The sequence below is a fragment of the Nannobrachium achirus genome (assembly GCF_963921795.1).
Source record: "Nannobrachium achirus genome assembly, chromosome: 17".
Taxonomy (NCBI): Eukaryota; Metazoa; Chordata; class Actinopteri; order Myctophiformes; family Myctophidae; genus Nannobrachium; species Nannobrachium achirus.
In genome coordinates this window covers 9221171-9244315 of record NC_137824.1, presented here as the reverse complement: position 1 = coordinate 9244315, position 23145 = coordinate 9221171, and the positions used below count along the sequence as shown (strand labels likewise).

General features: G+C 43.8%; 1 protein-coding gene across 1 annotated transcript in view; it reads right to left on the bottom strand.

The window, feature by feature from the left end:
- The window catches only part of LOC308302159 (storkhead-box protein 2-like), a gene marked incomplete at its 5' end in the record, with an annotated part of 96285 nt that extends 73891 nt beyond the window's left edge, over positions 1–22394 (bottom strand). The window contains one exon of the mRNA XM_080746382.1: positions 22007–22394. Within this exon, the coding sequence (XP_080602508.1) occupies positions 22007–22394 (388 nt within the window). The remainder of the gene's footprint in view (positions 1–22006) is intronic.
- Between the last annotated feature and the right edge of the window lie 751 nt (positions 22395–23145).

The window sequence follows — 23145 nt, the reverse complement described above, 5'->3', positions numbered from 1 at the left end:
CATCTAGTCAGCCAGCCAGCCAGCCAGCCAGTCAGTCATCTATCCAGTCAGTCAGTCAGTCAGTCAGTCAGTCAGTCAGTCAGTCAGTCAGTCAGTCAGTCAGTCAGTAAGCCAGTCAAGTCTTTGTGCATAAACACATTTGGGTCACATTTAACCACATCAACCATGGCATCTTTATTATCATCACTGTTTTCAAAAGAGACGAAGCATAGAATAAAACACTGAAGTGGTTCTGAGTCCCCGATTGGCTTTGAGCCGACAGGAAGTGGTCGTCTTATTGGTTAGAGCAGAGGTCAGCGGTTTCACACTCGCACGCACGCACGCACGCACGCACGCACGCACGCACGCACGCACGCACGCACGCACGCACGCACGCACGCACGCACACACACACACACACACACACACACACACACACACACACACACACAAACACACACACACACACACACACACACACACACACACACAGCGTATGGGAATGTTTGGCTTCCTGTGGGAAATAGCGCGGTGGCCCTTTAATAAGCAGCCTCTGGGGCCAATCCACCGCAGCGTACAGCTACTACCAGTGTGTGGTGGCGACGGCGGCCATGTTGGCTCCGTAGCGCTGCTCCATGGCCGTTGCTAAGCAACTGGTACCACTGTGTGTACATGTATGCCAGCCTCTCCTCAGAAGCAGTGCTGGGCATGTCGTCATGGAGACCAGGCTGGACAATACCAGGCTTCTCACGGTGGCAACGCTTTCACATCCTTCCTGCTGCCACCCCGCTAGCCGCCACTGTATGCTAGCACAATGGATCACTGTTTTTTACTTAACTCATTAAAGCATGGGTCTTCAACAGGGGGTCCCAGGGACCCATAGGGGGTCCTCAGAGGTACTACAGGGGGACCTCCAAATCTCTGAGAGATAGAAAGTTCTTTTCTCCTTTTTTTATATTAACCACTTGAACCCTAGCATCCATATTCTGAGAACTCTAGCCAAAAATAGCAGATCTACAAGCTCACAACGAGGCGTTGTGGGCTATTTTGGCAAAGAGGTTTGGTGTAGAGGGGATGTCAACTTTATTAGGTATTGACAGTTCAAGTGGTTAAATATGTGAAAACACAAATTGACATGAATCCAAAATACACTGATGATTGTGCTGTCAAACAATGAAACTATATGGAATCTATGAACAGGTTGTGGGGGGTCCCTGCTTCATCTCTCTCTCAACTAAGGGGTCCTTGGCCTGAAAACGTTGAAGACCCCTGTATTAAAGCATTATTTTAATGCGTCTGGACCAGGGTTTCCCAAAGTGGGTGCTGTGAGGCCATTCCAGTCCAGTCCAGTCCAGTCCAGTCCAGGGGTGCCATAGAATAGTTGTGGGCTCGCTGAAAGGCGAGACCAGTATGTTATACCAACACTTTATAGACCAAGGTTATTCTCCTCAAAGAAAATGACCGACAGTACAAAGGCAGGGCCCTTGGTGACATCCCCACCAACAGGTGTGACCTGATATAAATATCAACAACACGTGGGCTCAAGACCAGTATGTTATATATCAGTAACACGTCAAGTATAAAGTATAAAGACTTTCAGTCAGTTCTGATGGATATTTCTCTGTGACCGTATATCTCAGGTGGGAAGATGTGCATATTTACATCTCGTAATATGATGTGAGATGAGACTGTTAATCCTTAACAGTGTAATTCAGGGGCTCCGTGGATGAAAGAGTCATCAACAGGGGTGCCCTGAGTCAAAAAGGTTTGAAAACCCCTGGTCTAGACTATGTTGGAAATGGATAGTTTTTGCAGTTCTAGTTTTGGATTTTTCAGTGTTTTTGTGACCGTCAGGTCGCAGTTACTATCAAAACCTCCACCGTCTGTCCGTCACGTCACACTTTTCCCCTACTCATATCTCCGCCACCGTTGCCCCGATCCATGCCAAACTTTGTACACACACTCCTTGGCTGCCAAACCACAACATTCTCACCCCTCATTTCTCACATGCCCCTCTTCTAGCGCCACCATGAGGCCGATTCTTGCAACACACATTTCTGGACACTGCTCCTACAGATTTTGCCCTAAAATCACACAAAGTGGTACACAGTATCTCTAAAGTCATGTCATCAACATGGATCTGTCCCATTTCCCATATTCCCACCTGATTGCGACGTGATGGCCAATTATCTCCCGATTAGGGAGTCTTACTGGTTTCGGTGCTCCTGGAGGGAGCTAAGCTCCAACATCAGGCTTTGTCTGGGCTCTGAAGCATGGTCTACATCTGGTCTACATCTGGCCTACATCTGGTCTACATCTGGCCTACATCTTGACATAAAGATGTTGTACGGCCAGGGTCAGATTGGCCAAGCTTCACGGGACGCTTCATGAAATTAACTCATAAATAGCACAGTTCACTTCACACTAGGTGTGTTTTTTTATAAGGTGCGTACGTTTATGCACTGTATGCAAAAAGAGGTAAACTCACTGTTGAATGTTGTAACAAAATAATTCCACTGAGATAGAGATGTGATGAGAGAGGAACACACACACACACACACACACACACACACACACACACACACACACACACACACACACACACACACACACACACACACACACACACACACACACACACACACACACAAGACCTGACATGCTTTGACATCAGTCTGTTGGATATCTTTAAGCCCAGCTGGCATAAAGGCACTAATTGTTGCTGTCTGGTGGAAACCTGGTATGTCCCAAAAGGTTACTTTACAGAAATGGATATTACACTTAATACAGATTATTTTTTATGAATAAAATGACATTTTGTCCAATCTGTATGGTTAATATTTACATACCGGTATATAACAACTTATCAAATCTGCATGGTAGAGTAGTTGATACAATATAACTAATACAATGGGATGGGCCATCGGTGTATGAATGTGTCTGTGAATGGGTGAATGTAATGCACAATCATTGTAAAGCGCCTTGGATAAAGGTGTTATATAAATGCAGCATTTACCATTTATAGAGTTAACTTATGAAAAAAACATTAAAAGTTGAAATATGGAGTTAGGAGGTTTCTTCCCGACAGCAACGCTATGCTTATTGACTCCAGCATGACGGACGTGATGAGACAGGACTCAAACGCCCGCATCCAGCTTTCAACAGTTTGGAAGCAGCTTACCATTAGGGAGTTGAGTTTACATAGTAGACACTCAGAGGGACTGACGATATGTTAGGGTTGAATTACTGGTATAACAATCCACAAGTGCAAACCCTGGCTTGTCTTATAGCAGGGGTGCCCAAACGTTTTTGACTTGAGATCTACTTTTAAAATGACCAGCTCAACAAGATCTACCGACCCCCAGAAAATTGGATCCCATTGCTTAAAGAAATGTAGGGATCTTTGCGGCACTGGCGTTACATACAGTATAAGACTAATGCACTAACTGCAAAAGTCTTCCACCTATTCTGTATGGAAGTAAATAGTATTTTTATTTATTTTTTGCCATGCACATGTTTATACAGTATAGCTTTATGGTACTGACATTTCACGAAACATTTGATAACAAAGCGATTGGGGGTTTGCCTATTGAAGCCGTTATGGAAGCTGACAGGCACTTCTTGATGTCAATCAAGTCAATAAATTCAAGTGGCAGATGCCAAAAAGGGGATAAGTTTTGTGATTTTAGTTTATACTTATAAATTAGTATTTTTAGGGGCATGTCATGTGTTCTACCTGCACAGCCTACCTTTTGGGCACCCCCGTCTTATAGGGTTGGTTGGGTTTTCTGAGATCTAGAGCTAAAATTTGATTATAGCTCGACTCTTGCCCAGTTGCTTGTAGATCGGCTATTTTCGGCAAAGAGGTTTGGTGTAGAGGGGAAAAAGAGCAGACAAAGTACAGAGTGAAAGGTCAAGTTTATTAAGTATTGACGGTTCAAGTGGTTAAATATTGTCTGGAGTCCAGACAATATTCTAGGTGTTGAAGGTTAGGCTTTATGTAGTCTCTCATTTACAGACTTCTGCATCGCTTCAAAAGTGAAAAGAGCGTCTGAACTTTTCTTTGACGACGGCTAGCCAGATTGTGCTTTATGTAATCTGATATGATGGGGAGAAGTACAATAATTCAGAGCTGAGAGGGAACGCACGCACATCTCCAAAAATGTTTCAGGTGCTGAACCAAAAATACTCACCATAGGAAGAAGAGAAGTCCGCACACTGTTCAGCAGCTCCAGCGACAATTTTATTTAAGTAGAAACAACGTTTCGACTCTAGCGGGTTTTCATCAGGTCCAGGTCGAAAATGTTGTTTCTACTTAAATAAAATTGTCGCTGGAGCTGCTCAACAGTGTGCGTACTTCTCTTCTTCCTATGAGAAGCACAATAACATTCATGTCAGTGGTACAGTAGTTCTGCCAGGAGGCACAAGGCAGAGATCACAGTTATACTGTTGCTGCCTCAAGGCCTCAAGGACGAGCTGAACCATAACATTCTTTAGAATGTGATTGTTTACATGGCAGCCTAGTTGCTTTAAGACACTACATTGTTCTCTCTGTCTGCACTCATTCAAGTTATGTGACTATTTATCCAGTCATTTGCTGACTAGACTTCACGTCATTTACATGTCACATGTCTGTGTCTCAGAGGAGGGCTGTGGACGCTTACAATTTCAAGGTACTTTTACTTTTCTGGAGTATTTCCAATGTTCAGTACAGTACCGTTCAAAGAGAGAAATATAATTTGTACTTTTTACTCTGCAACAATTATTTGAACACTTTAGTTCCTAGTAATTAGTTACTAGTTACTTTGTAGATTTGGATTATTATTACAAAACATACATTACGCAATTAAGCCCTATATACATTTCGGCCATCTGAGAATAGCTGATCTACATGCTACATTTTCAAATGATTTGTAAAATTTGTGAAATGGGACATTCTGCATAATGAGTAATTTTACTTTTGGTACTCAAAATAAATTTTGATGCCAATGCTTTTTGTACCTCACTACTCAAGTCAATTTTTAATTCCGGACTTTTATTTGTAACAGCGTATTTCTACATTGCCGTATTGATACCTTCACTTAAGTATTTTCTGCATACTGTGTATTATTTGTCTGTGAATCTGTGATTCAATGTTATAAAAGTTAAAAGAAAGACCCCAATTGAAACAAGCCCAAAAGCTTTTTTGAGGTTTTTATCTTTTTAGTTGACCAGTGAACTGTACTGTCATGAAACTGTACCTTTCGCTATGCAAACTGAAACTTCTAATAAAGGCTTCAATCAATCAATCAAAACATTTTGAGCTTTTTTAATTTGAATCTTGAAAAGTGTCAGTTTGGGACTTGGGAGGTTTCCACCCTAAACCACAGCAAATGAACCTTAAGAGTTTGTGGGTGAAACCTACAGTAAATGACTGATGTCTGCAGGTATATCTCCCTCTAGTGGTACAAACTGAACACTGCATGTGCTCTGGTGAAATGTGACATGTCAGGGAATGCTTGGGAGTCGGGTTGATCCAACAGGTATTTATTTAACTTAAACTTTATCTATCAGCCTGTGATGATCCAAACATGACAGGTTTTTAACGTAAACTTATCTATCAAATAGTGATGATCCAAACATGACATTTAATCTAGGTGCAAATGCTCGACGGCATAGACATATGGTAGAAAGTTAGATGCCTCCTTATTCTTCTCTGATGCATAGACCAATTATTTGTTTACAAACATTGAGACTGAATGCACAGGTGACTGTATCATGTAATCAATTCCCAACAGATCCCCAAACCTGTTGCTTTGGGGTGCACTGGTTATTCAACCTCCTCTTGTGTGCTAGTGAGGTGCGCCCATGGGTGCGCCCTTATCGAGACATATATACTTCATTGCACAACGGTATTCCGCGTCAAGAGTAGCTGATATACAAGCTCACATGGCGTCACCAATGCAACCCTTCTGAGCTTGGAGGTCTACGCGCGACACCGTCGCAGGACGGAGCATAAATTAGGCTTCATGGACTGCAGCTGGGCGAGCAGTAGACGCTCCGTGATGAGGAGCGCTCCCTCTGTTCTGATGACGGTGAATGGAGGTGGGGTTTGAAGGACAACTGTTTTGAATCGCTATTATTGTTTACAATCAACAGAAACTAAGGATTATATATTTCAAGAGTGAGAAATTACAGTGAAAATCCTAAGCATTCTTCCTCCACACTGGGAGAAAAACGGCATCTGAAAGTTTGATGGAATGCATTTTTAAACGCGAGTGCCATCCATTGCATCCTATGAGCGGTGGGGTTCATTTGGTGCCGACCCGTGTGCGCATACTGGTTTTTATCAGTGTGACGTGGACCATTAAGGCGTCTATATGCATCGGGGGAACAAGAAAACCTCAATTTCTTCCGTGTGCATCGCTTCCACGTGCGTCACAGAAACAGAAGTTGGTGGGCCAATCAGGTGGGGGCGGGTTTTTTCGTACGCAGCCTCTAAGAACAGCGCAACATGGATGGAAACATGCCAATAAAGCTCTGTTGAATTGAATTGATAAGTTCCGGAAAGGCGCGCTGTGATTGGCCAGTACTAAGTAGTCACTTTGACTGGCAGCGTTCCCTCAGTTTCTGCGGACGCCCGGTCTCCAGTTGTTACATGTCTCTCCAATGAACTGCAGCAGCGGATGAGCTATCTAGTGTTTTATATCTATGCTCGACGGGGCCTGTTTCTTACAGAAACTACATACTGTATTATCATCAATACAACAGTTGAGGGCCCTCCAATAAGCTCACCTCCCAACGTGCTCTCACTTCTGTCCACAACTGGAGCCACAAACAGTTAAGACCTGGTATTATTTTATACTTTAGCTTTTGAACAAGAGCAGATCTACAAGCTCACAGCACAGCACAGAGTGCCGAATTTCAAGCTTGTAGATCTGCAATTTTTTTTAAAGTCGTTAAAATGTTGCTTCTAGGGGGTCCCTGGAACTAAATATTTTGAGATGGGGGTCCACGGCCAAATACATGTCATTTTGGGGGTCCTTGACATGAAAAGGTTTGATCACCACTGACATAGAACTGTTTTTTCAGAAACCCCCATTAGGATTTAGGAGACATCTATCGAATCTGTTCCGAGTGCCACGCTGCCAGCTTGTATATCTGAGATTTTTCAATCGCTAACGCATAAAATAATGGTTAAAGTAATAATGTGTTCCAGGTCTCATTTCCTCGTGTCCCGACAGGTGAACCCTACGACACGAGGAGATCTGTCTAACTAATAGAGTCAGTCTGGACTAAAAGCATACCTAAACAACCTGGATCACAGCGAAATAAATGCAGCTTCTTGCCGTAGAATCTGTTTGGAAACTTCCATTTGGCACAAGCTCTGTAATTATAAAAGTCTGGAGAGGTGTTTTGACTACAACGGCATTAGGCAACAAATCCATGGTAGTTTTGTTGTGCCATTAAGTGATTTGCCGAGAGCTCTGCTAGCGCTGAAGACAGATGAACGTGGGTTAAAGTCCCTGCTGCCGCAGCGTAGACATAAGGCCAGGCTATGACCTCCTCCTGTATGGAATTCTCTACATTCTGTGTGAAATCAGGCGTGCAGCGCTGAGACGAGACGGGGGCTTTCCTCCTCCTCCTCCTCCTCCGTGCCGCGGGAAACCAGGGTTAGGGGCTTTTACAGGTAGGGCTGTCGAAGGATGGGACGATAAGCGATATGATCGATATGATCGATAATCGTATCGTGGAGATTTAGTTTATCGTGATATCGTCCTCTGTCATGCACTGGGATCAATTCACCTTTTATTTGCCGAGCTGCGTATCCATTACCATTTAAACCCTCTATAATTGGTCAAAGGTACTTATAATATACATACTTGATACAGTCTTTTTTTCCACTCTCTATCAAATGTCTTAAAAAATAGCCGATCTACAAGCTCACAACGTGTCGCAAATGTGACGCGTTGGGAGCTTGTAGATCTGCTATTTTTTGGCAAATGTTCGGCCCCAGGATAATGGATTTTGATTATCACGATAATATTGTAAATCATGATTTATTTGGTCACAATAATCGTGATATGAAATGTTCATATTATTGGCTCATCCCTAGCACTGTCACCATTATGGCATTCTACAGGATGATTAAGTGTCACTCAAATAACTGCGATTAACAATTTCATTGTGTTTTTGTCGTTGACAATTTACATTTCTGTTTGGCTTTTAGGCTTTGAAGTTGCACATGGCAGATATGACACATAACCTAAATATAAAAAGAAATGAATGACATATTTGACAACTTTATACTTTAAAAAGGAAATTGATGGTGAAAATAGCCGATCTACGAGCTCACAATCGTGATGCGTTGTGAGCTTGTAGATCTGCTATTTCTATTATTTTTTTAAATATTTGAAAATATATGAAAATTTGTCAACATGTAAACAATTGTGACAAAATAATTGCGATTAGAAAATTGGCTGTGCGCAGACAAACAGACACAAAAATGGGCCAAAAACATCACGTCTGTCTCCCGACCCGACCCGTCTGTGATGATTATCTGACAGGCTCCCAATGATGGGGTCAGACAGTAGTGGCTCAGGGGTAGAGTTGCCGTCTTAGAGGGGTTAGTTAGTAGGGTTCCCAGTTCGATCCCAGGCTCCCCCAGAGTTAGTGTTGAAGAGTCCTTGAGCAAGACTCTGAACCCCTAGTTGCTCCCGGTGAGCAGGTTGGTGCCTTGCATGGTTTCCTCCACCATCGGTATGAATGTGTGTGTGTGTGTGTGTGTGTGTGTGTGTGTGTGTGTGTGTGTGTGTGTTTGAATGTAATGCACAATCTCTGTAAAGCGCTTTGGAATAAAGGCGCTGTATAAATGCACCGTTTACCGTTTAGGGTCTGGATGAGTCTGTGAGGGTTCAGGAGGCTTAAGACTGAATCTCTAAACACTGGTTCAACTGTCAGAAGTTAAATCGTCTCGTTCTCCTATAATTTGAGCTAAACTTAAAACGAAAGCATATAATCTAATAAACCCAATCATCCCCACACAGTAAAAGCCTCAGTGTGGATTTGAACTGGGAGTGGATACTGAGGGTCCATTTGGTTAGGTTTTGTACACTCTCAGAGCTAAATGAACCCTGGGGATCTTTGTGTGTTCACTGGGACCTCAGCAGCAACAATGTATCGCTCATGTCTCTGTCTGCGTTTCCAAGACAGTTTTACACCTGAACCCTATATACACTGGCTAGCTGAAAACAGCCGATCTACAAGCTCACAGCGTGTCATGAGCTTGTATATGATATTCAGAGGTGGACGCAGGGGTTGACACTAAGGCCTCAGCAGCCCGTCATATTCTACTTGCCCAAAGGTGATGCCTACTTCACGGAAAGTAAATCGTGGTAGGTACGTTCATTTTAACACTCGTGGTTTTACTTTATTGTGGGGCTGATATGCACATATGTACCTCGATATTTATGCCAAATATCTCAATAGCTTTACAACACCAAGGGGTTGAGAACTGATTTTAGGGGGGTCCCCAGATGATTAAGGTAATGTGCAACATTGTTTTCTCACACAACAGTGAACAATTCAACATAGGTTTAAGTGTATAGAGGGTATCTGCACATTTCTAAAGTGACAATTTAAAATGGTAAATTAAGCATTGGCCAAATTAACAAATATTAGAGGCAAAATTGTGAAAATAGCTCACATTGCGAGGCGTTGGGGTGAGCATGTAGATCTGCTATTTTCACAATAGAACCGTGTTATACAAAATGTAATGCCTCAACTCTTAGTGCTCATAGAGTGGCTGAACCTGAAAAGGTTGAGAACCACTGACTTACAAGTACGACCAGAGACGAGGGCATGGCTGCACGACACCGAGTTGGACATTAAATCATTATGACGATGATACACGACATTTAGGGGTTAAGTGTCTCGCTCAGGGCCACATGGACACATTGCCGGGTGTTAGAATGGAACCTGGGACGTGTAGCTTAGCTTCTCAGGTGGGCTCAGAGGAGCTGCCTCACTAGCTGTACTTCAAGAAGACATGACAGCATCTGCCCAGAAGGTGGCAGCATAGAGTTAATCTGTCGCCCATGATCCCAATGACACACACTGGTACTTTAACCCTGCTTCTTACAGCTTGCTGTGTGTGTGTGTGTGTGTGTGTGTGTGTGTGTGTGTGTGTGTGTGCGTGCGTGCGTGCGTGCGTGCGTGTGTGTACAGGTATTACTATTATTTTCATATAAAATAAAATAAAATAAAAACAGCCTTCTTTCAAAATGCCAGACCCCACAATGAAAAATAAAATAAAAAAAGCTAGTTAACATATTTCCTTGGAATTAAAAACAGATTAAAGTCGGGTTTAGGTTTAGAGTTAGAGGTCAGGGTTTGTGCACATGGTAAATGGTAAATGGTGCATTTACTGTATATAGGCTAGCGCCTTTATCCAAGGCGTTTTACATAGATTGTGCATTATATTCACCCATTCACACACACATTCATTACATTCACCCATTCACACACACATTCATACACCGATGGCAGAGGAAACCATGCAAGGAAGGCACCAACCTGCTCATCGGGAGCAACTAGGGGTTCAGAGTCTTGCTCAAGGACTCTTCCACACTAACCCTGGGAGAGCCCGGGATCGAATTGGGAACCTTTCGGGAACCCTCCGTGTTCTAAGACGGCAACTCTACCCCTGGGCCATGCATGTGGGGGGGGGGGGGGGGGGGGGGGGGGGGGGCGGACATAGTGGTTAGTTGTTGTGGCAGCTGTTGGATGTTTGCATTGGTAACAAAACACAAGCCTAACCCTGAACTAACCTGAATAGAAATGACTTGACTTGAATAGGACACAGCCAGACAGACAGACAGACAGACAGACAGACAGACAGACAGACAAGAGAGGCAGGCGGAGAGACAGACAGACATGCAGAGGCAGAGAGACAGACAGACAGACAAAGAGGCCAGGAAACTCCATGCCTGGCGGCACAGGCCAGTTGGCAGCTCAACAGAGGAGGAGAGGTTTACTAGACACACACGTGCAGTGTGTGTGTGTGTGTGTGTGTGTGTGTGTGTGTGTGTGTGTGTGTGTGTGTGTGTGTGTGTGTGTGTGTGTGTGGAGGAGGTGTAGTAATCGTTGTCTCCAATGTGTCAGACTCAGTGTGCAGTTTATCTGTCTGTCTACATGGGACTCACTCGCTGTGTGTGTGTGTGTGTGTGTGTGTGTGTGTGTGTGTGTGTGTGTGTGTGTGTGTGTGTGTGTGTGTGTGCGCGTGCGTGTGCACGTGTGCACATGAGAGTGAGAGAGAGAGAGAAGAGAAAGTTCCAACAACAGAGAGAGTGGGAGAAGGATTTTAAACAGTGTAAGCCCAACAACAGTTCAACCCTATATCTATATCTATAACTGTAGACCCGTATAGCGGAGGTCTTTTGAGGTCTTGGCCTAGTATGGAGTTCCCCAGGGCTCTATACTAGGTCTGCACATGTTTTGCCTCTATTCAGTATCTCGACGGATCTGCAAGCTCACAATGCGCTGCAACATGACAAGCTGTAATCTGCTATTTTCACACTGAATGCTGGCCTCAGAGTAGATGCCAAGGTCAATATTTTTACAGCACAATTTATTTTATTATTTTTGCAAATGAACAAACAAACAGAGTAACGAATTGCAGTGGAGTAAAAGTACAATATCGTTATTGTCGGGTGGTCTGGAAACCACGTATCTCCAAGTTTCAAATGTTTGTTCTTTCGCAAAGTAAAGCCCTGCTTCATCATACAAGACTGTCTCACAAGACTATAAATGAAGTTAGCTGATCTACAAGCACACAACGCCCGCGAGGCGTTGTGTGCTTGTAGATCGTCTGTTTTCACTGGTTTAAATCATTTTTAAAATGATAAATACAAAACGAACGGTTTTGGATATACAAGGTTTCCACTCGACAACGACGATATTTTATATTTCATTTTCATTCCACAGTCTAAGTACTTTCCAGTTCTTTCCACAGCAAGTGGTGTGGTTACTTTGGATTGACTGTTATGTCCTACATCTGCAGATATACAGTACACACACCGGCCGTCCCAACAGATTTCAACGTTTCCTGCCGAGCCTCCGTTCCGTGCGAGGAAGGCTCGTCATAAACACACAGAGATGAATGTGAGAGGTGCTGACAGACGTGAGGAGGTGGTATGCAGTAACCAGATAGTCGTTGGAACTTGATCTCTGCTGACTAATAGCGCCTCAAAAGACATTCCTAACTCGTTCTGGAGCTCACCTGAGCTGCACAAAGACTAGGGAGGTCCTGACCTCTCACAGCTCACCTGTGCAGCAGAGCTGTCAGTAAATTGTATTCATCCTGGCTGCAGAAAAACATGCATACATCTCGCCTTCTTTTCCCATATTGCACATTTGGTCAAAACAACCTGTTTTCTATGGACCGTAACTTACACACGAAACTTTCGGTGGCCAAGAACCGGAACCCCGGAGGTGCACACAACAGGCACACACGCTACGTGCACGGAGGTCCCGAAAATCTGGTAAATACAAAAAAAAAAGCTTGGCGAGTAATCTACATTAGTTCTGGCAAAATGATGGCACTCAAAGTGTTAAGGGGGCTGAACAACAGGGTTACATTGGTGATCTTAACGTCTCCAAGTGAGCAGCACCACATCCCAGGCCACAGACCCCACTTGGACCCCCGGTGGTCCCAGAACCTTATGTTGAGAACCAGTGCTGTAAGGCTAAACCAAGCAGGCCTCTCTGAAGGTCATGACCTCTCCTAGGAAACTATGCATGACAACAACATACCATGGTCCTTAAAGATACATAACAACATACTGCACATAGCAGTACCATGGTCCTTAAAGATACATAACAACATACTGTACATAGCAGTACCATGGTCCTTAAAGATACATAACAACATACTGTACATAGCAGTACCATGGTCCTTAAAGATACATAACAACATAATGTACATAGCAGTACCATGGTCCTTAAAGATACATAACAACATACTGTACATAGCAGTACCATGGTCCTTAAAGATACACAACAACATACTGTACATAGCAGTACCATGGTCCTTCAAGATACATAACAACATACTGTACATAGCAGTACCATGGTCCTTAAAGATACATAACAACATACTGTACATAGCAGTACCATGGTTCTTCAAGATACATAACAACATACTGTACATAGCAGTACCATGGTCCTTAAAGATACATAACAACATACTGTACATAGCAGTACCATGGTCCTTAAAGATACATAACAACATACTGTACATAGCAGTACCATGGTCCTTAAAGATACATAACAACATACTGTACATAGCAGTACCATGGTCCTTAAAGATGCATAACAACATACTGCACATAGCAGTACCATGGTCCTTAAAGATACATAACAACATACTGTACATAGCAGTACCATGGTCCTTAAAGATACATAACAACATACTGTACATAGCAGTACCATGGTCCTTAAAGATACATAACAACATACTGTACATAGCAGTACCATGGTCCTTAAAGATACATAACAACATACTGTACATAGCAGTACCATGGTCCTTAAAGATGCATAACAACATACTGTACATAGCAGTACCATGGTCCTTAAAGATACATAACAACATACTGTACATAGCAGTACCATGGTCCTTAAAGATGCATAACAACATACTGTACATAGCAGTACCATGGTCCTTAAAGATGCATAACAACATACTGTACATAGCAGTACCATGGTCCTTAAAGATGCATAACAACATACTGTACATAGCAGTACCATGGTCCTTAAAGATACATAACAACATACTGTACATAGCAGTACCATGGTCCTTAAAGATACATAACAACATACTGCACATAGCAGTACCATGGTCCTTAAAGATACATAACAACATACTGTACATAGCAGTACCATGGTCCTTAAAGATACATAACAACATACTGTACATAGCAGTACCATGGTCCTTAAAGATGCATAACAACATACTGTACATAGCAGTACCATGGTCCTTAAAGATACATAACAACATACTGTACATAGCAGTACCATGGTCCTTAAAGATACATAACAACATACTGTACATAACAGTACCATGGACCTTCAAGATACATAACAACTAGGGATGGATGAAGCGCGATATTATCGTTTATCGTGATAAAAAACACTCATTTATCATGATATCGTCCTCCGTCATGCACTGGGATCAATTCACCTTTTATTTGCTGAGCCGCATATCCGGTACCACTTAAACCCCTCTATTGGTAAAACGTACTTATAAAATACGTACTTGATACAGTATTTTTTTCACTCTCTACCAAATCCCTTTGCCAAAAAATAGCCGATCTACAAGCTGACAACGCGGTCACAATAATCGTGATATGAAATGTTCATATCATCCCATCCCTAGACACATATTGTATCGGTGCCAGTGTGCCAGTGATCACCCTCACACCCTGCCCTGTGCCAATGTTGGCACCGAGTCTAAGGTTGCCTCCCCCTAATGTACAGTAACATACAGTAGTAGGGCTGTCACAATTATTACATAATCGTCTAATCGTGATTATTTTTCATAATCGTCATAATTGTTTCCATGTTGAAAAGTTTTCATATATTTAAAAAAAAAAAAGGTCAAAAATTTTGGAAATAGCAGATCTATGCGACGCGTTGTGAGCTTGTAGATCGGCTATTTCCACTATCAAAGTTATTTTTTAAGTAGTAAGTTGTCAAATATGTCAGTAATTTCTTTGTATATAGGTTATGCGTCATATCTACCATGTACAACTTCAAAGCCTAAAAGCCAAAACAGAAATGTAATTATCAACGACAAAAACACAATTAAATCGTTAATCGCCAATTATTTGAGTGACAATTAATCGTCATGTAAAATGTCATATCGTGACAGCCCTATACAGTAGGCAGCTAGAATCTCTTCAATAGAATGAATACAAATATTTTCACATTTCAGTCATCTGAAAGGTTTTAGTTTTAGCCTAGTTTTTGTTAACAAAAATATATATTTGGCGGACCTTTGATGCAATGCATGCTATTACCCTAAGTTGCGTGCTGACAGTAGCCGATCTACAAGCTCACAACGCGTCAAGCTCGCGTTGTGAGCTTGTACGTAGATCTGCTATTTTCAGAATGCAACACACGAGCGCAACCAAACATAAAATGACTTTAGTTCTACTCTTCTCAACAAACCTGGCATCACCAGTTTATTTAGTTGTCGTCAGTGCAAAAAGGTAGTCGATGCATATTACAATTTTCATCATAGTTTTAGTCGACGAAATGAACAGCGATCATTCAGGATGAATAGAGATATGAATGCCCCGCGCTGTGCTGCACGGTGTTGCCAGGAAGCTCTCCCCTGAAGCCCCCAGGCTCCCAGGTTCCAACATGCCAGGATGAGGATCACCACTTCCACTGTCACTCTGTTGTTACTGACAATCACACCGGGACAACGCTGCACGTTGTTAGGCATCCCATGCAGGGCCGGTTCTTCGCATAAGCAATATAAGCAGTCGCTTAGGGCCATATTATTACATTATGTCATGTATCCTCTATCCAAAAACTAGCGTTATTATTTTAATATGCCCTCCCCCTTCCTCCTTATCCCCAACTTCACTCTAAGCCTGTACTTGGTTCATGAGCAAGTCAATATGCCTCCAAAAAGAAAATTTCGATCTGGTGCTGCAGATTATTTTAGGCGGTCCCCCGCTGACGTCAATGGGGGGGCCACCTAAAATAATCTTGCATAGGGCCACCTGAATCCTAGAACCGGCACTGATCCCATGTTGTATGCCTGATTGTCAGGTGGGTGGTGACCCAGCTGAAGTTAGCCACACCCACAGTGTTGGGTGAGTGTAAAAGGGGAGGGGATGAATTTATGATGTCATTATATCTGTGTATTTCAACTGGAACCTTGGACTCAGAGGTTTTCAGGAAGTAACCAGAAATATACAGGGAAGACATATTTGACATATTATAACACCACACCTGGGGGGGTCTGTTAGAGCAGTGGTTCTCAATCTTTTTTGGTTGCAGTACCCCCTTACACTGATTTCCGAAGCAAAGTACCCCCTTCTCCTGACTACAGTAAAATTGACACCAAAAGTCCAGTTCCAATGCCAATACATTTAAAATAAAATAGCATAATGGCAAATAAACATTGCTTTCTATTCTATAACAGTTACTTCTTGTCAAGTAGGCTAATTGATGTAATTTGGTTTAGAAATGTACAGATGAGCAGGTTCACACTAGAGGATGACATTTTATTCCCGTTCCCCTGGGTCCCGTGGGTCCCGCGGGATTCCCGTGGGACAGGAGTCAAATTTGTATTAATGCCAGGATCGGGACGGGACAGGATTGAAAATCAACAGGAGTGGGCAGGAGCGGGAATCATCCCAGACCAGTTCATCAAATCGCAGAAATAAATTGCACAGGAAAGTGAGGTCTTTGAACTGCGAACATTATAAGATTATACATTATATAATAATAAACATGATATCAAATGTAATATGGATCAAAATAGAAAAACATCTGCGCGATTTTATTTTTTTATATTTCTTTCGGGAGCGGGATGTGAACGGGAGTGATTTTGACCAGGAGCGGGATGGGACCAGGAGTCATTTTACAGGAGTGGGACAGGATGGGATTTTTTCCCCCACTCTAGCCCAGGATTGGGATGGGACAGGATTTTTTCTGCGGGAGTGGGACGGGACAGGAGTGAAAATTCATCAAAATGTCATCCTCTAGTTCACACACTTTGCCATTAACCATAACAGTAACATATACATATTCTCTTTTTTCTAGTTTTTATCAAGTACCCCCTGCAGTACCTGCGCGTACCCCTAGGGGTACACGTATCCCCTTTTGAGAAACACTGTGTTAGAGTACTGAGTAACTCCATAGACACATACCGGTACACAACAGAAAAATGGCACCACCTCTTTAATTTGTTTGACATTTTGGACAGAATATCCCATGTTACACCGAGGAGGCCAGATGTCTGAGGTGCCCACTGAGGTGCCCACTGAGGTGCCCACTGAGGTGCCCACTTAGGTGCCCAGTGCCCAGCTGACCAGTATCCCCACCAATATAGGTGTTCTTAGTGGCACAGGACAGATTCATGGTCACAGACAGACAGACAGACAGACAGACAGACAGACAGACAGACAGACAGACAGACAGAACGCAGTACTCAAGTCTGCCTCATATTAAACACTGGGTGTGTGTCTGTGAGCGCGTGTGAGCGTGTGTGTGTGTGTGTGTGTGTGTGTGTGTGCGTGCGTGCGTGCGTTTTCTGCTCTGATTAAAGAGAAGAAAGGCAGGAATGCCTGAATAAAGGTCTTATTCTCCTTCCCAACACACACACACACACACGCACACACACACACACACACACACACACACACACACACACACACACACACACACACACACACACACACACACACACACACACACACACACACACACACACACACACACACACACACTGCAGGCTATGAAGGAAGTGTTCCATTATGGGGATAGAGAGGCTCCAACCAGCTAGTTATGGTATTTAGTGTTAGAGCATCTAGTTACGGCTGTGTTGAAACAAGTCCTGCTGCTTCTACACACACATCTTATCAATCTGAGCTTCACGTGCATGGACCACGATTGATTTTTTTAGTTCACAGCGCGGCGCTGCGAGCTTGTAGATCTGCTATTTGGGAGAAAGAAAAACTTCAAAAATATTTTGACCCAATTCAATACGTATTTTTTTGTTGAAAATGCATGTTTCTATGTCAGCCATGCTCAAACCTCTTCATGTCAAGGACCCCCAAAATTTAGCCGCGGACCCCCCATCTCAAAATATGTCGTTCCAGGGACCACCCAGAAGCAAATATTTGAGTAACAAATGTTCACTTATTAAAAAGATGTATTCAAAAGAGGTTCCCGGAACCTCGTCTGAAACCGGGCTCTGCACTATGGAAACAAAACCAGAACCAAAGAAAACATTGTTCAGGTTCTGCCTCACAGTGGAAAATGGTCTTTTTAATACAATTACATTTAGTTTTACTCATCTGTTTTTCTTTTTAGTCGAATAAATACCATAAGATTTAAGTGGACTAAATCCAGGGCTGCCAGCCCTCCTGGATCCAGCAGGAGTCTCCTGGATTTGGACCACATCTTCTGCTGGACTCATGGACTGATATTTATCCTCCTGGATCTTGGTATCAAACTCCCCAATTCACCAGAACACAGGACATTACATCTACACAGCGACCCCAACACCCTTCCTGTAGCAAAACCCCTCTGGTCAACTCAACCCCCAATTTGTTTAATGACTATCAGAGATACTGTGTATCGATTCGCGTGATTTTTGGACAATATGTGTAGCGGTACTATCCAAAAATATGTTTTGCACTAATTCGCCTCCTGGTGGCGCTATAACAGGCCAATGTGAAAGATTTGGGACAGAGTTTTGGCTCTGGTACCCAGGGAGGGTACGTGTCCAGTTTCGCTGCCATCATGGCAACGGCGCCGGAGATTAGCTGTACACAGACAGAAGGAGAGGACACACGGACACACACACACATGGACGGACGGACAGACAGGGTGCAAAACATAGTCTCCCCATGCCTTTCGGCTGGTGGAGACAATAAAACATAAAACTAGCGATTGGAAAGAACCTCACAACAATACGATGCATATCACAATACTTTGGTCACGATACGATTGTATCACGATATATTGCAATGCGACATATTGCAAAAGAAATTGCGAATATATATACTGTAGCCTATTGCAACTATATTGAAATGAATCGCAGGAAGGAGGCAAACTAGCTATAGTACAGTGCCATCTAAAGCAGGGGTTTTCAAAGTGGGTGACGAGGCACCCTGGGGTGCCGTGACAGCAGTCCAGGGGTGCCGCGAGATAATTTGATAATAGTTAAAATGTATTTGGACACTTAAAAAAATTATGTTATATCATTTTAAACTTGAAGTACAAAGTTATTTTCAGTTCTAACCAAAATGTCTATTATCTCAGCATTTTCCTTGCTACATAATCTCTGGGAGAATAATGGCAAAAAATGCCCATATGTTTCCCCTTATTACGTAGGTGAATTACCGGTAATTTGAATGTACAACGCAATTCTGATTTACTCAATTAAATTAAAATTCTTTCAGATGTTGTCATCATCTTATAATAATGAATAACAACAAAATACGATTTTGATTTAAAAAATAGTTGGATCATACTGTTGTGCTAAATGTAATATTACAATATGGCATGAATATAAAGTGCTGGGAGTGAAAATTATGAAAATAATCTAGGGGTGCCTCGGAACCCCTGATCTAGAGGAGTGTCAGGACCGGACCCCTACCATTGGTTTCTATGCATGGGAACAGAGTAGGAAATAAAATAATGCAATATATTACAATATTGATTATATTGCCCATCGCTACATAAAACGCACACCAAAATGTAGAATACCTTGTAAAAGGAACCTTGTCACTGTGAGTGGCAAAAACAAATACTTTCTGGTCTTGACAGCCCATACATCCAAACAGAAATGTCCTACCTGATTGCATTAAACTACGTTAAACTCACTTTGCCATTCACTGGATTTCCCATTGACTTTATGCATGCACATACCCTCTGTAACAGCTTGTAAGCAGGCAGCAGTTACACTGTTCTGTGTGGATGGAAGCATCTCCCTTGAATGATTGCATCCCAGCCAGAGCATGGCTCCCCGGCCAGCCCTTGGTGTTGAGTGAGGAGAGTTTAATATCACTTAATGTCCCGTCGTAGGAACAACTCTACATTGGAGCTTAACAACTTTGCATCCTGTGCAACACGTCGACAGACAACTTAAAGCCAGGGTATTCAACAGGGGCCAGAGTTACGACAAGGGGGCCACCAAATCTGAGTGTGATAGAAACTTTTTTCTCCTTTTTTATATTAACCACTTGGCTATATTCTGAGAACATTAGCCGAACATAGCAGATCTACAAGCTCACAGCTGCGAGGCGTTGTGAGCTTGTAGATCGGCTATTTTCGGCAAAGAGGTTTGGTGTAGACTAGAGGGGAAAAAGTGCAGACTAAGTACAGAGTGAAAGGTCAAATTCATTAATTGACGGTTCAAGTGGTTAAATATCTGAAAACACAAATCCAAAATACGCTGACAATACACTGACAAAAACAAGGAAACTATATGGTATCTGTTGTGGGGGTCCTTGCTTCATCTCTCTCTCTCGACTAAGGGGTCCTTGGCCTGAAATCGTTGAAGACCCCTGACTTAAAGGCATAGTATGCAGCTTTGTCCTGTGTTTAATAACAATAAATACATGTTTACCCATCATTCCTTGCCCTCATTCAGTCATCTGCCATTGGAGTAGTGTGGATGGAGGGGTTTCCCTTTTTCTGTGTTTCTACAGGTAAACGCCACAACACTAATCTAGCGTGTTTCCATAGGCAAACCCCACAGGGGATGACATTAAGGCTTGTCCTGTTGTCCGGGACAAGTAATAAATCCTGCCGGACAAGTTCATTATAATGTACTTCCCATAGGACAAGTGGCTCTTGGTTTCACTTGTTCTGTGATGCTCCTGGCAACTCTGTGCTGAATGCAGACTATGGACTGACCATACTATGGAGTGATGTGTCCTTCATGAGAACGAATCCTGAGCCATTCCTTCATTTCCTTAAACTGTTACGTTCACGCTTTCGTTCATGCCCCCCGTCCCCTCCCCCTAACAGCCCTCGGCACACAGGACAGGAGGGCACGATGTACTCGCAACGTAATAAAAACGCTCCCGCGATAGTGTTTTTCAAGATGCTAGGTTACACGTGGGGACCATAAATGGCAGATCTACAAGCTGACAACCAGTAAATTTTTGGCTCCCCTTCCACAAGACCCTTGAATGAAACTATACACACACGCACGCACGCACGCACACCCACACGCACGCACGGACGCACACACACGTAGCAGAGTGACTCACTGCCTCAGCCTGATGGCCTCAAAAGTCTAATGACTCTACTCTCCCCCGGTCCAAAGGGATCTCCCTTTGAGCTAGTTGTCAAGACATTGGACTCTCACGTGCGGGAGACCCAGGTTCGAACCCTGGGCGTTACATACACATTCAGGGGTTGACACTGAGGCCTCAGAGGCACTTTCCTGTCGGGCAAGTAAACAGGTCATGTTCTGCTTGCCCAAAGGTCATGCCCACTTGCCCTAATAGTGAATTTTCCATTATATTATGATAGGTAAATAGGCGCTTGAAGAAAAAAATAACAAAAACCAAGAGAGTGATGAGAAACCAGAATGAGTGCAACTGCTAGTTGGAAAAAGGTAGTTCTTCATAAATAGCCAGTATAATATTGAATGAAGGAATGCACTTGCCCGTCACACAACCTGAAAGCAAACTTTACTTGCCCCAACATTTTATTTACTTGCCACGGGCAGTAGGGCAACTGTTAAGTGTCATCCACTGCAAAAAGTTTAGTGACTCTACTCCCCCCCTTTCTTTGGTCAAGTCATTAAGATACTGGACTCTCATCCCAGGCGTTAAAGGGGAACTAGGTAAGTCTGTGTGTATACAAACACATTCCCCCTCCCCCTCCACTCTATGACAGGCATCAAACAGGTTGTTGTCTTTGATGCTTTCATTGCTAAGAGAGATCACTAACGAGCACTTGACACTTTTATGGCCCAATCAATTACCTCAGTGCACAACCCCTCTGAAGTTCAAAGGGAGCAATTAAGAGCTCTGGCCAGCTCCCCCTGACAAAAACATCCCTCCAGGGGATGAATGTCAACATAAACAGTGGAACAGAACCAAAATACAGCCAGAGGGATGTGTCTTTCTGCAAGGAAACACCCCAGCACAACAATATAGAGAATGATAAAGGGAAATAATTGCTGAAAAAAGTATATACATATATACCATATAACCCTAGCTTCCCTTTAACATACACATAGGCCTGTAACACACAGAGAGACATCAGAGTGGGTAAGTACTCTTACCCAGGTACTTGATGGTGAAGCCTCTTGGCGGGTTGAGGGAGCGGCGCATCCATCCCTCGCGCAGCGCCTCCAGGTGGTCCTCCTTGCCCTGGATCAGCAGCACGTGCTCGTCGATCCATCCCAGGAAGAAGCTCTCCTTGACGGCCTCGGCGATGCGCCCGTTCCACACGTGGTGCTGCTGCTGCGTGTTCTCCGCCTTGAAGTCGGCGAAGATCTCGTAGCCGGTGTGGTGCCGGGGCAGCTGGTCGCTCTCAGACACCGCCGCGGCACCGTGGTGGTGGTGGTGGTCCCCGGCCCCCCCTCCTCCTCCTCCTCCCCCCGCCACCCCCACCACCCTGGACAGCACTATGGCCAGGGAATGGGGGGCTATCTGCAAGAAAGACTCCATCTCTCCCCTTTATCGTTTTCCTTGTCTGTCTTTCCTTCCTTCCTTCCACCCCCCCCTCCCTCCCCCCCTAACTCGAGTATATCGATATCGACGATATCGATATCATCGTGTTGTCGGCACGATGACACAAGGTAGGTAGGCGTGGCTCCGTGACAAAGAGGCGGACCATGTTATCTTTTTACTCCAGCTGCATGGGGCGTCAGTCAGTCAGCCTGAGGCCGACCGGACAGACAGTCACTAGTTGTTATCCCCGGTATCAGCCTCCCAGCACCGGTATGAAGGAGTGCATCTTCATCATCGATGTATCGATATATCGTCGTCGTCGCGTGACTGACTGACTGGCGGCTCGCTCGATTATTAGTAGTAGTATTATTATTATTATTAGCAAAGACTGCTCATCATCATCATCATCTCGAGCCACGCACGCTTCCCCGCTCGAGGCGAACGATGCCACGCGCGGGGGCGGGAGGAGGAGGATGAGGGTTTTTAAACCGTCTGACACCTCTCTCCTCTCCTCTTCTCTCCTGTTCGGCTCGGTTAGCCGCTGCTTGCTAGCGGCATGCAGGGCAGGGTGGCATTCATTCACCCCACCGGCCAGGCAGGGCGACGACTCCACTCGACGCCTCCTTATAACTCGTCGGTCGACGAACCGACCGAGCCCCCTTTTATTATTATTATTAGTCCTCCTCTTCTCCGCCAGGCCAGGCAGGGCAGCGTGAGGGAAAGACAAGGAAGGAAGGAAGGTCTCGCG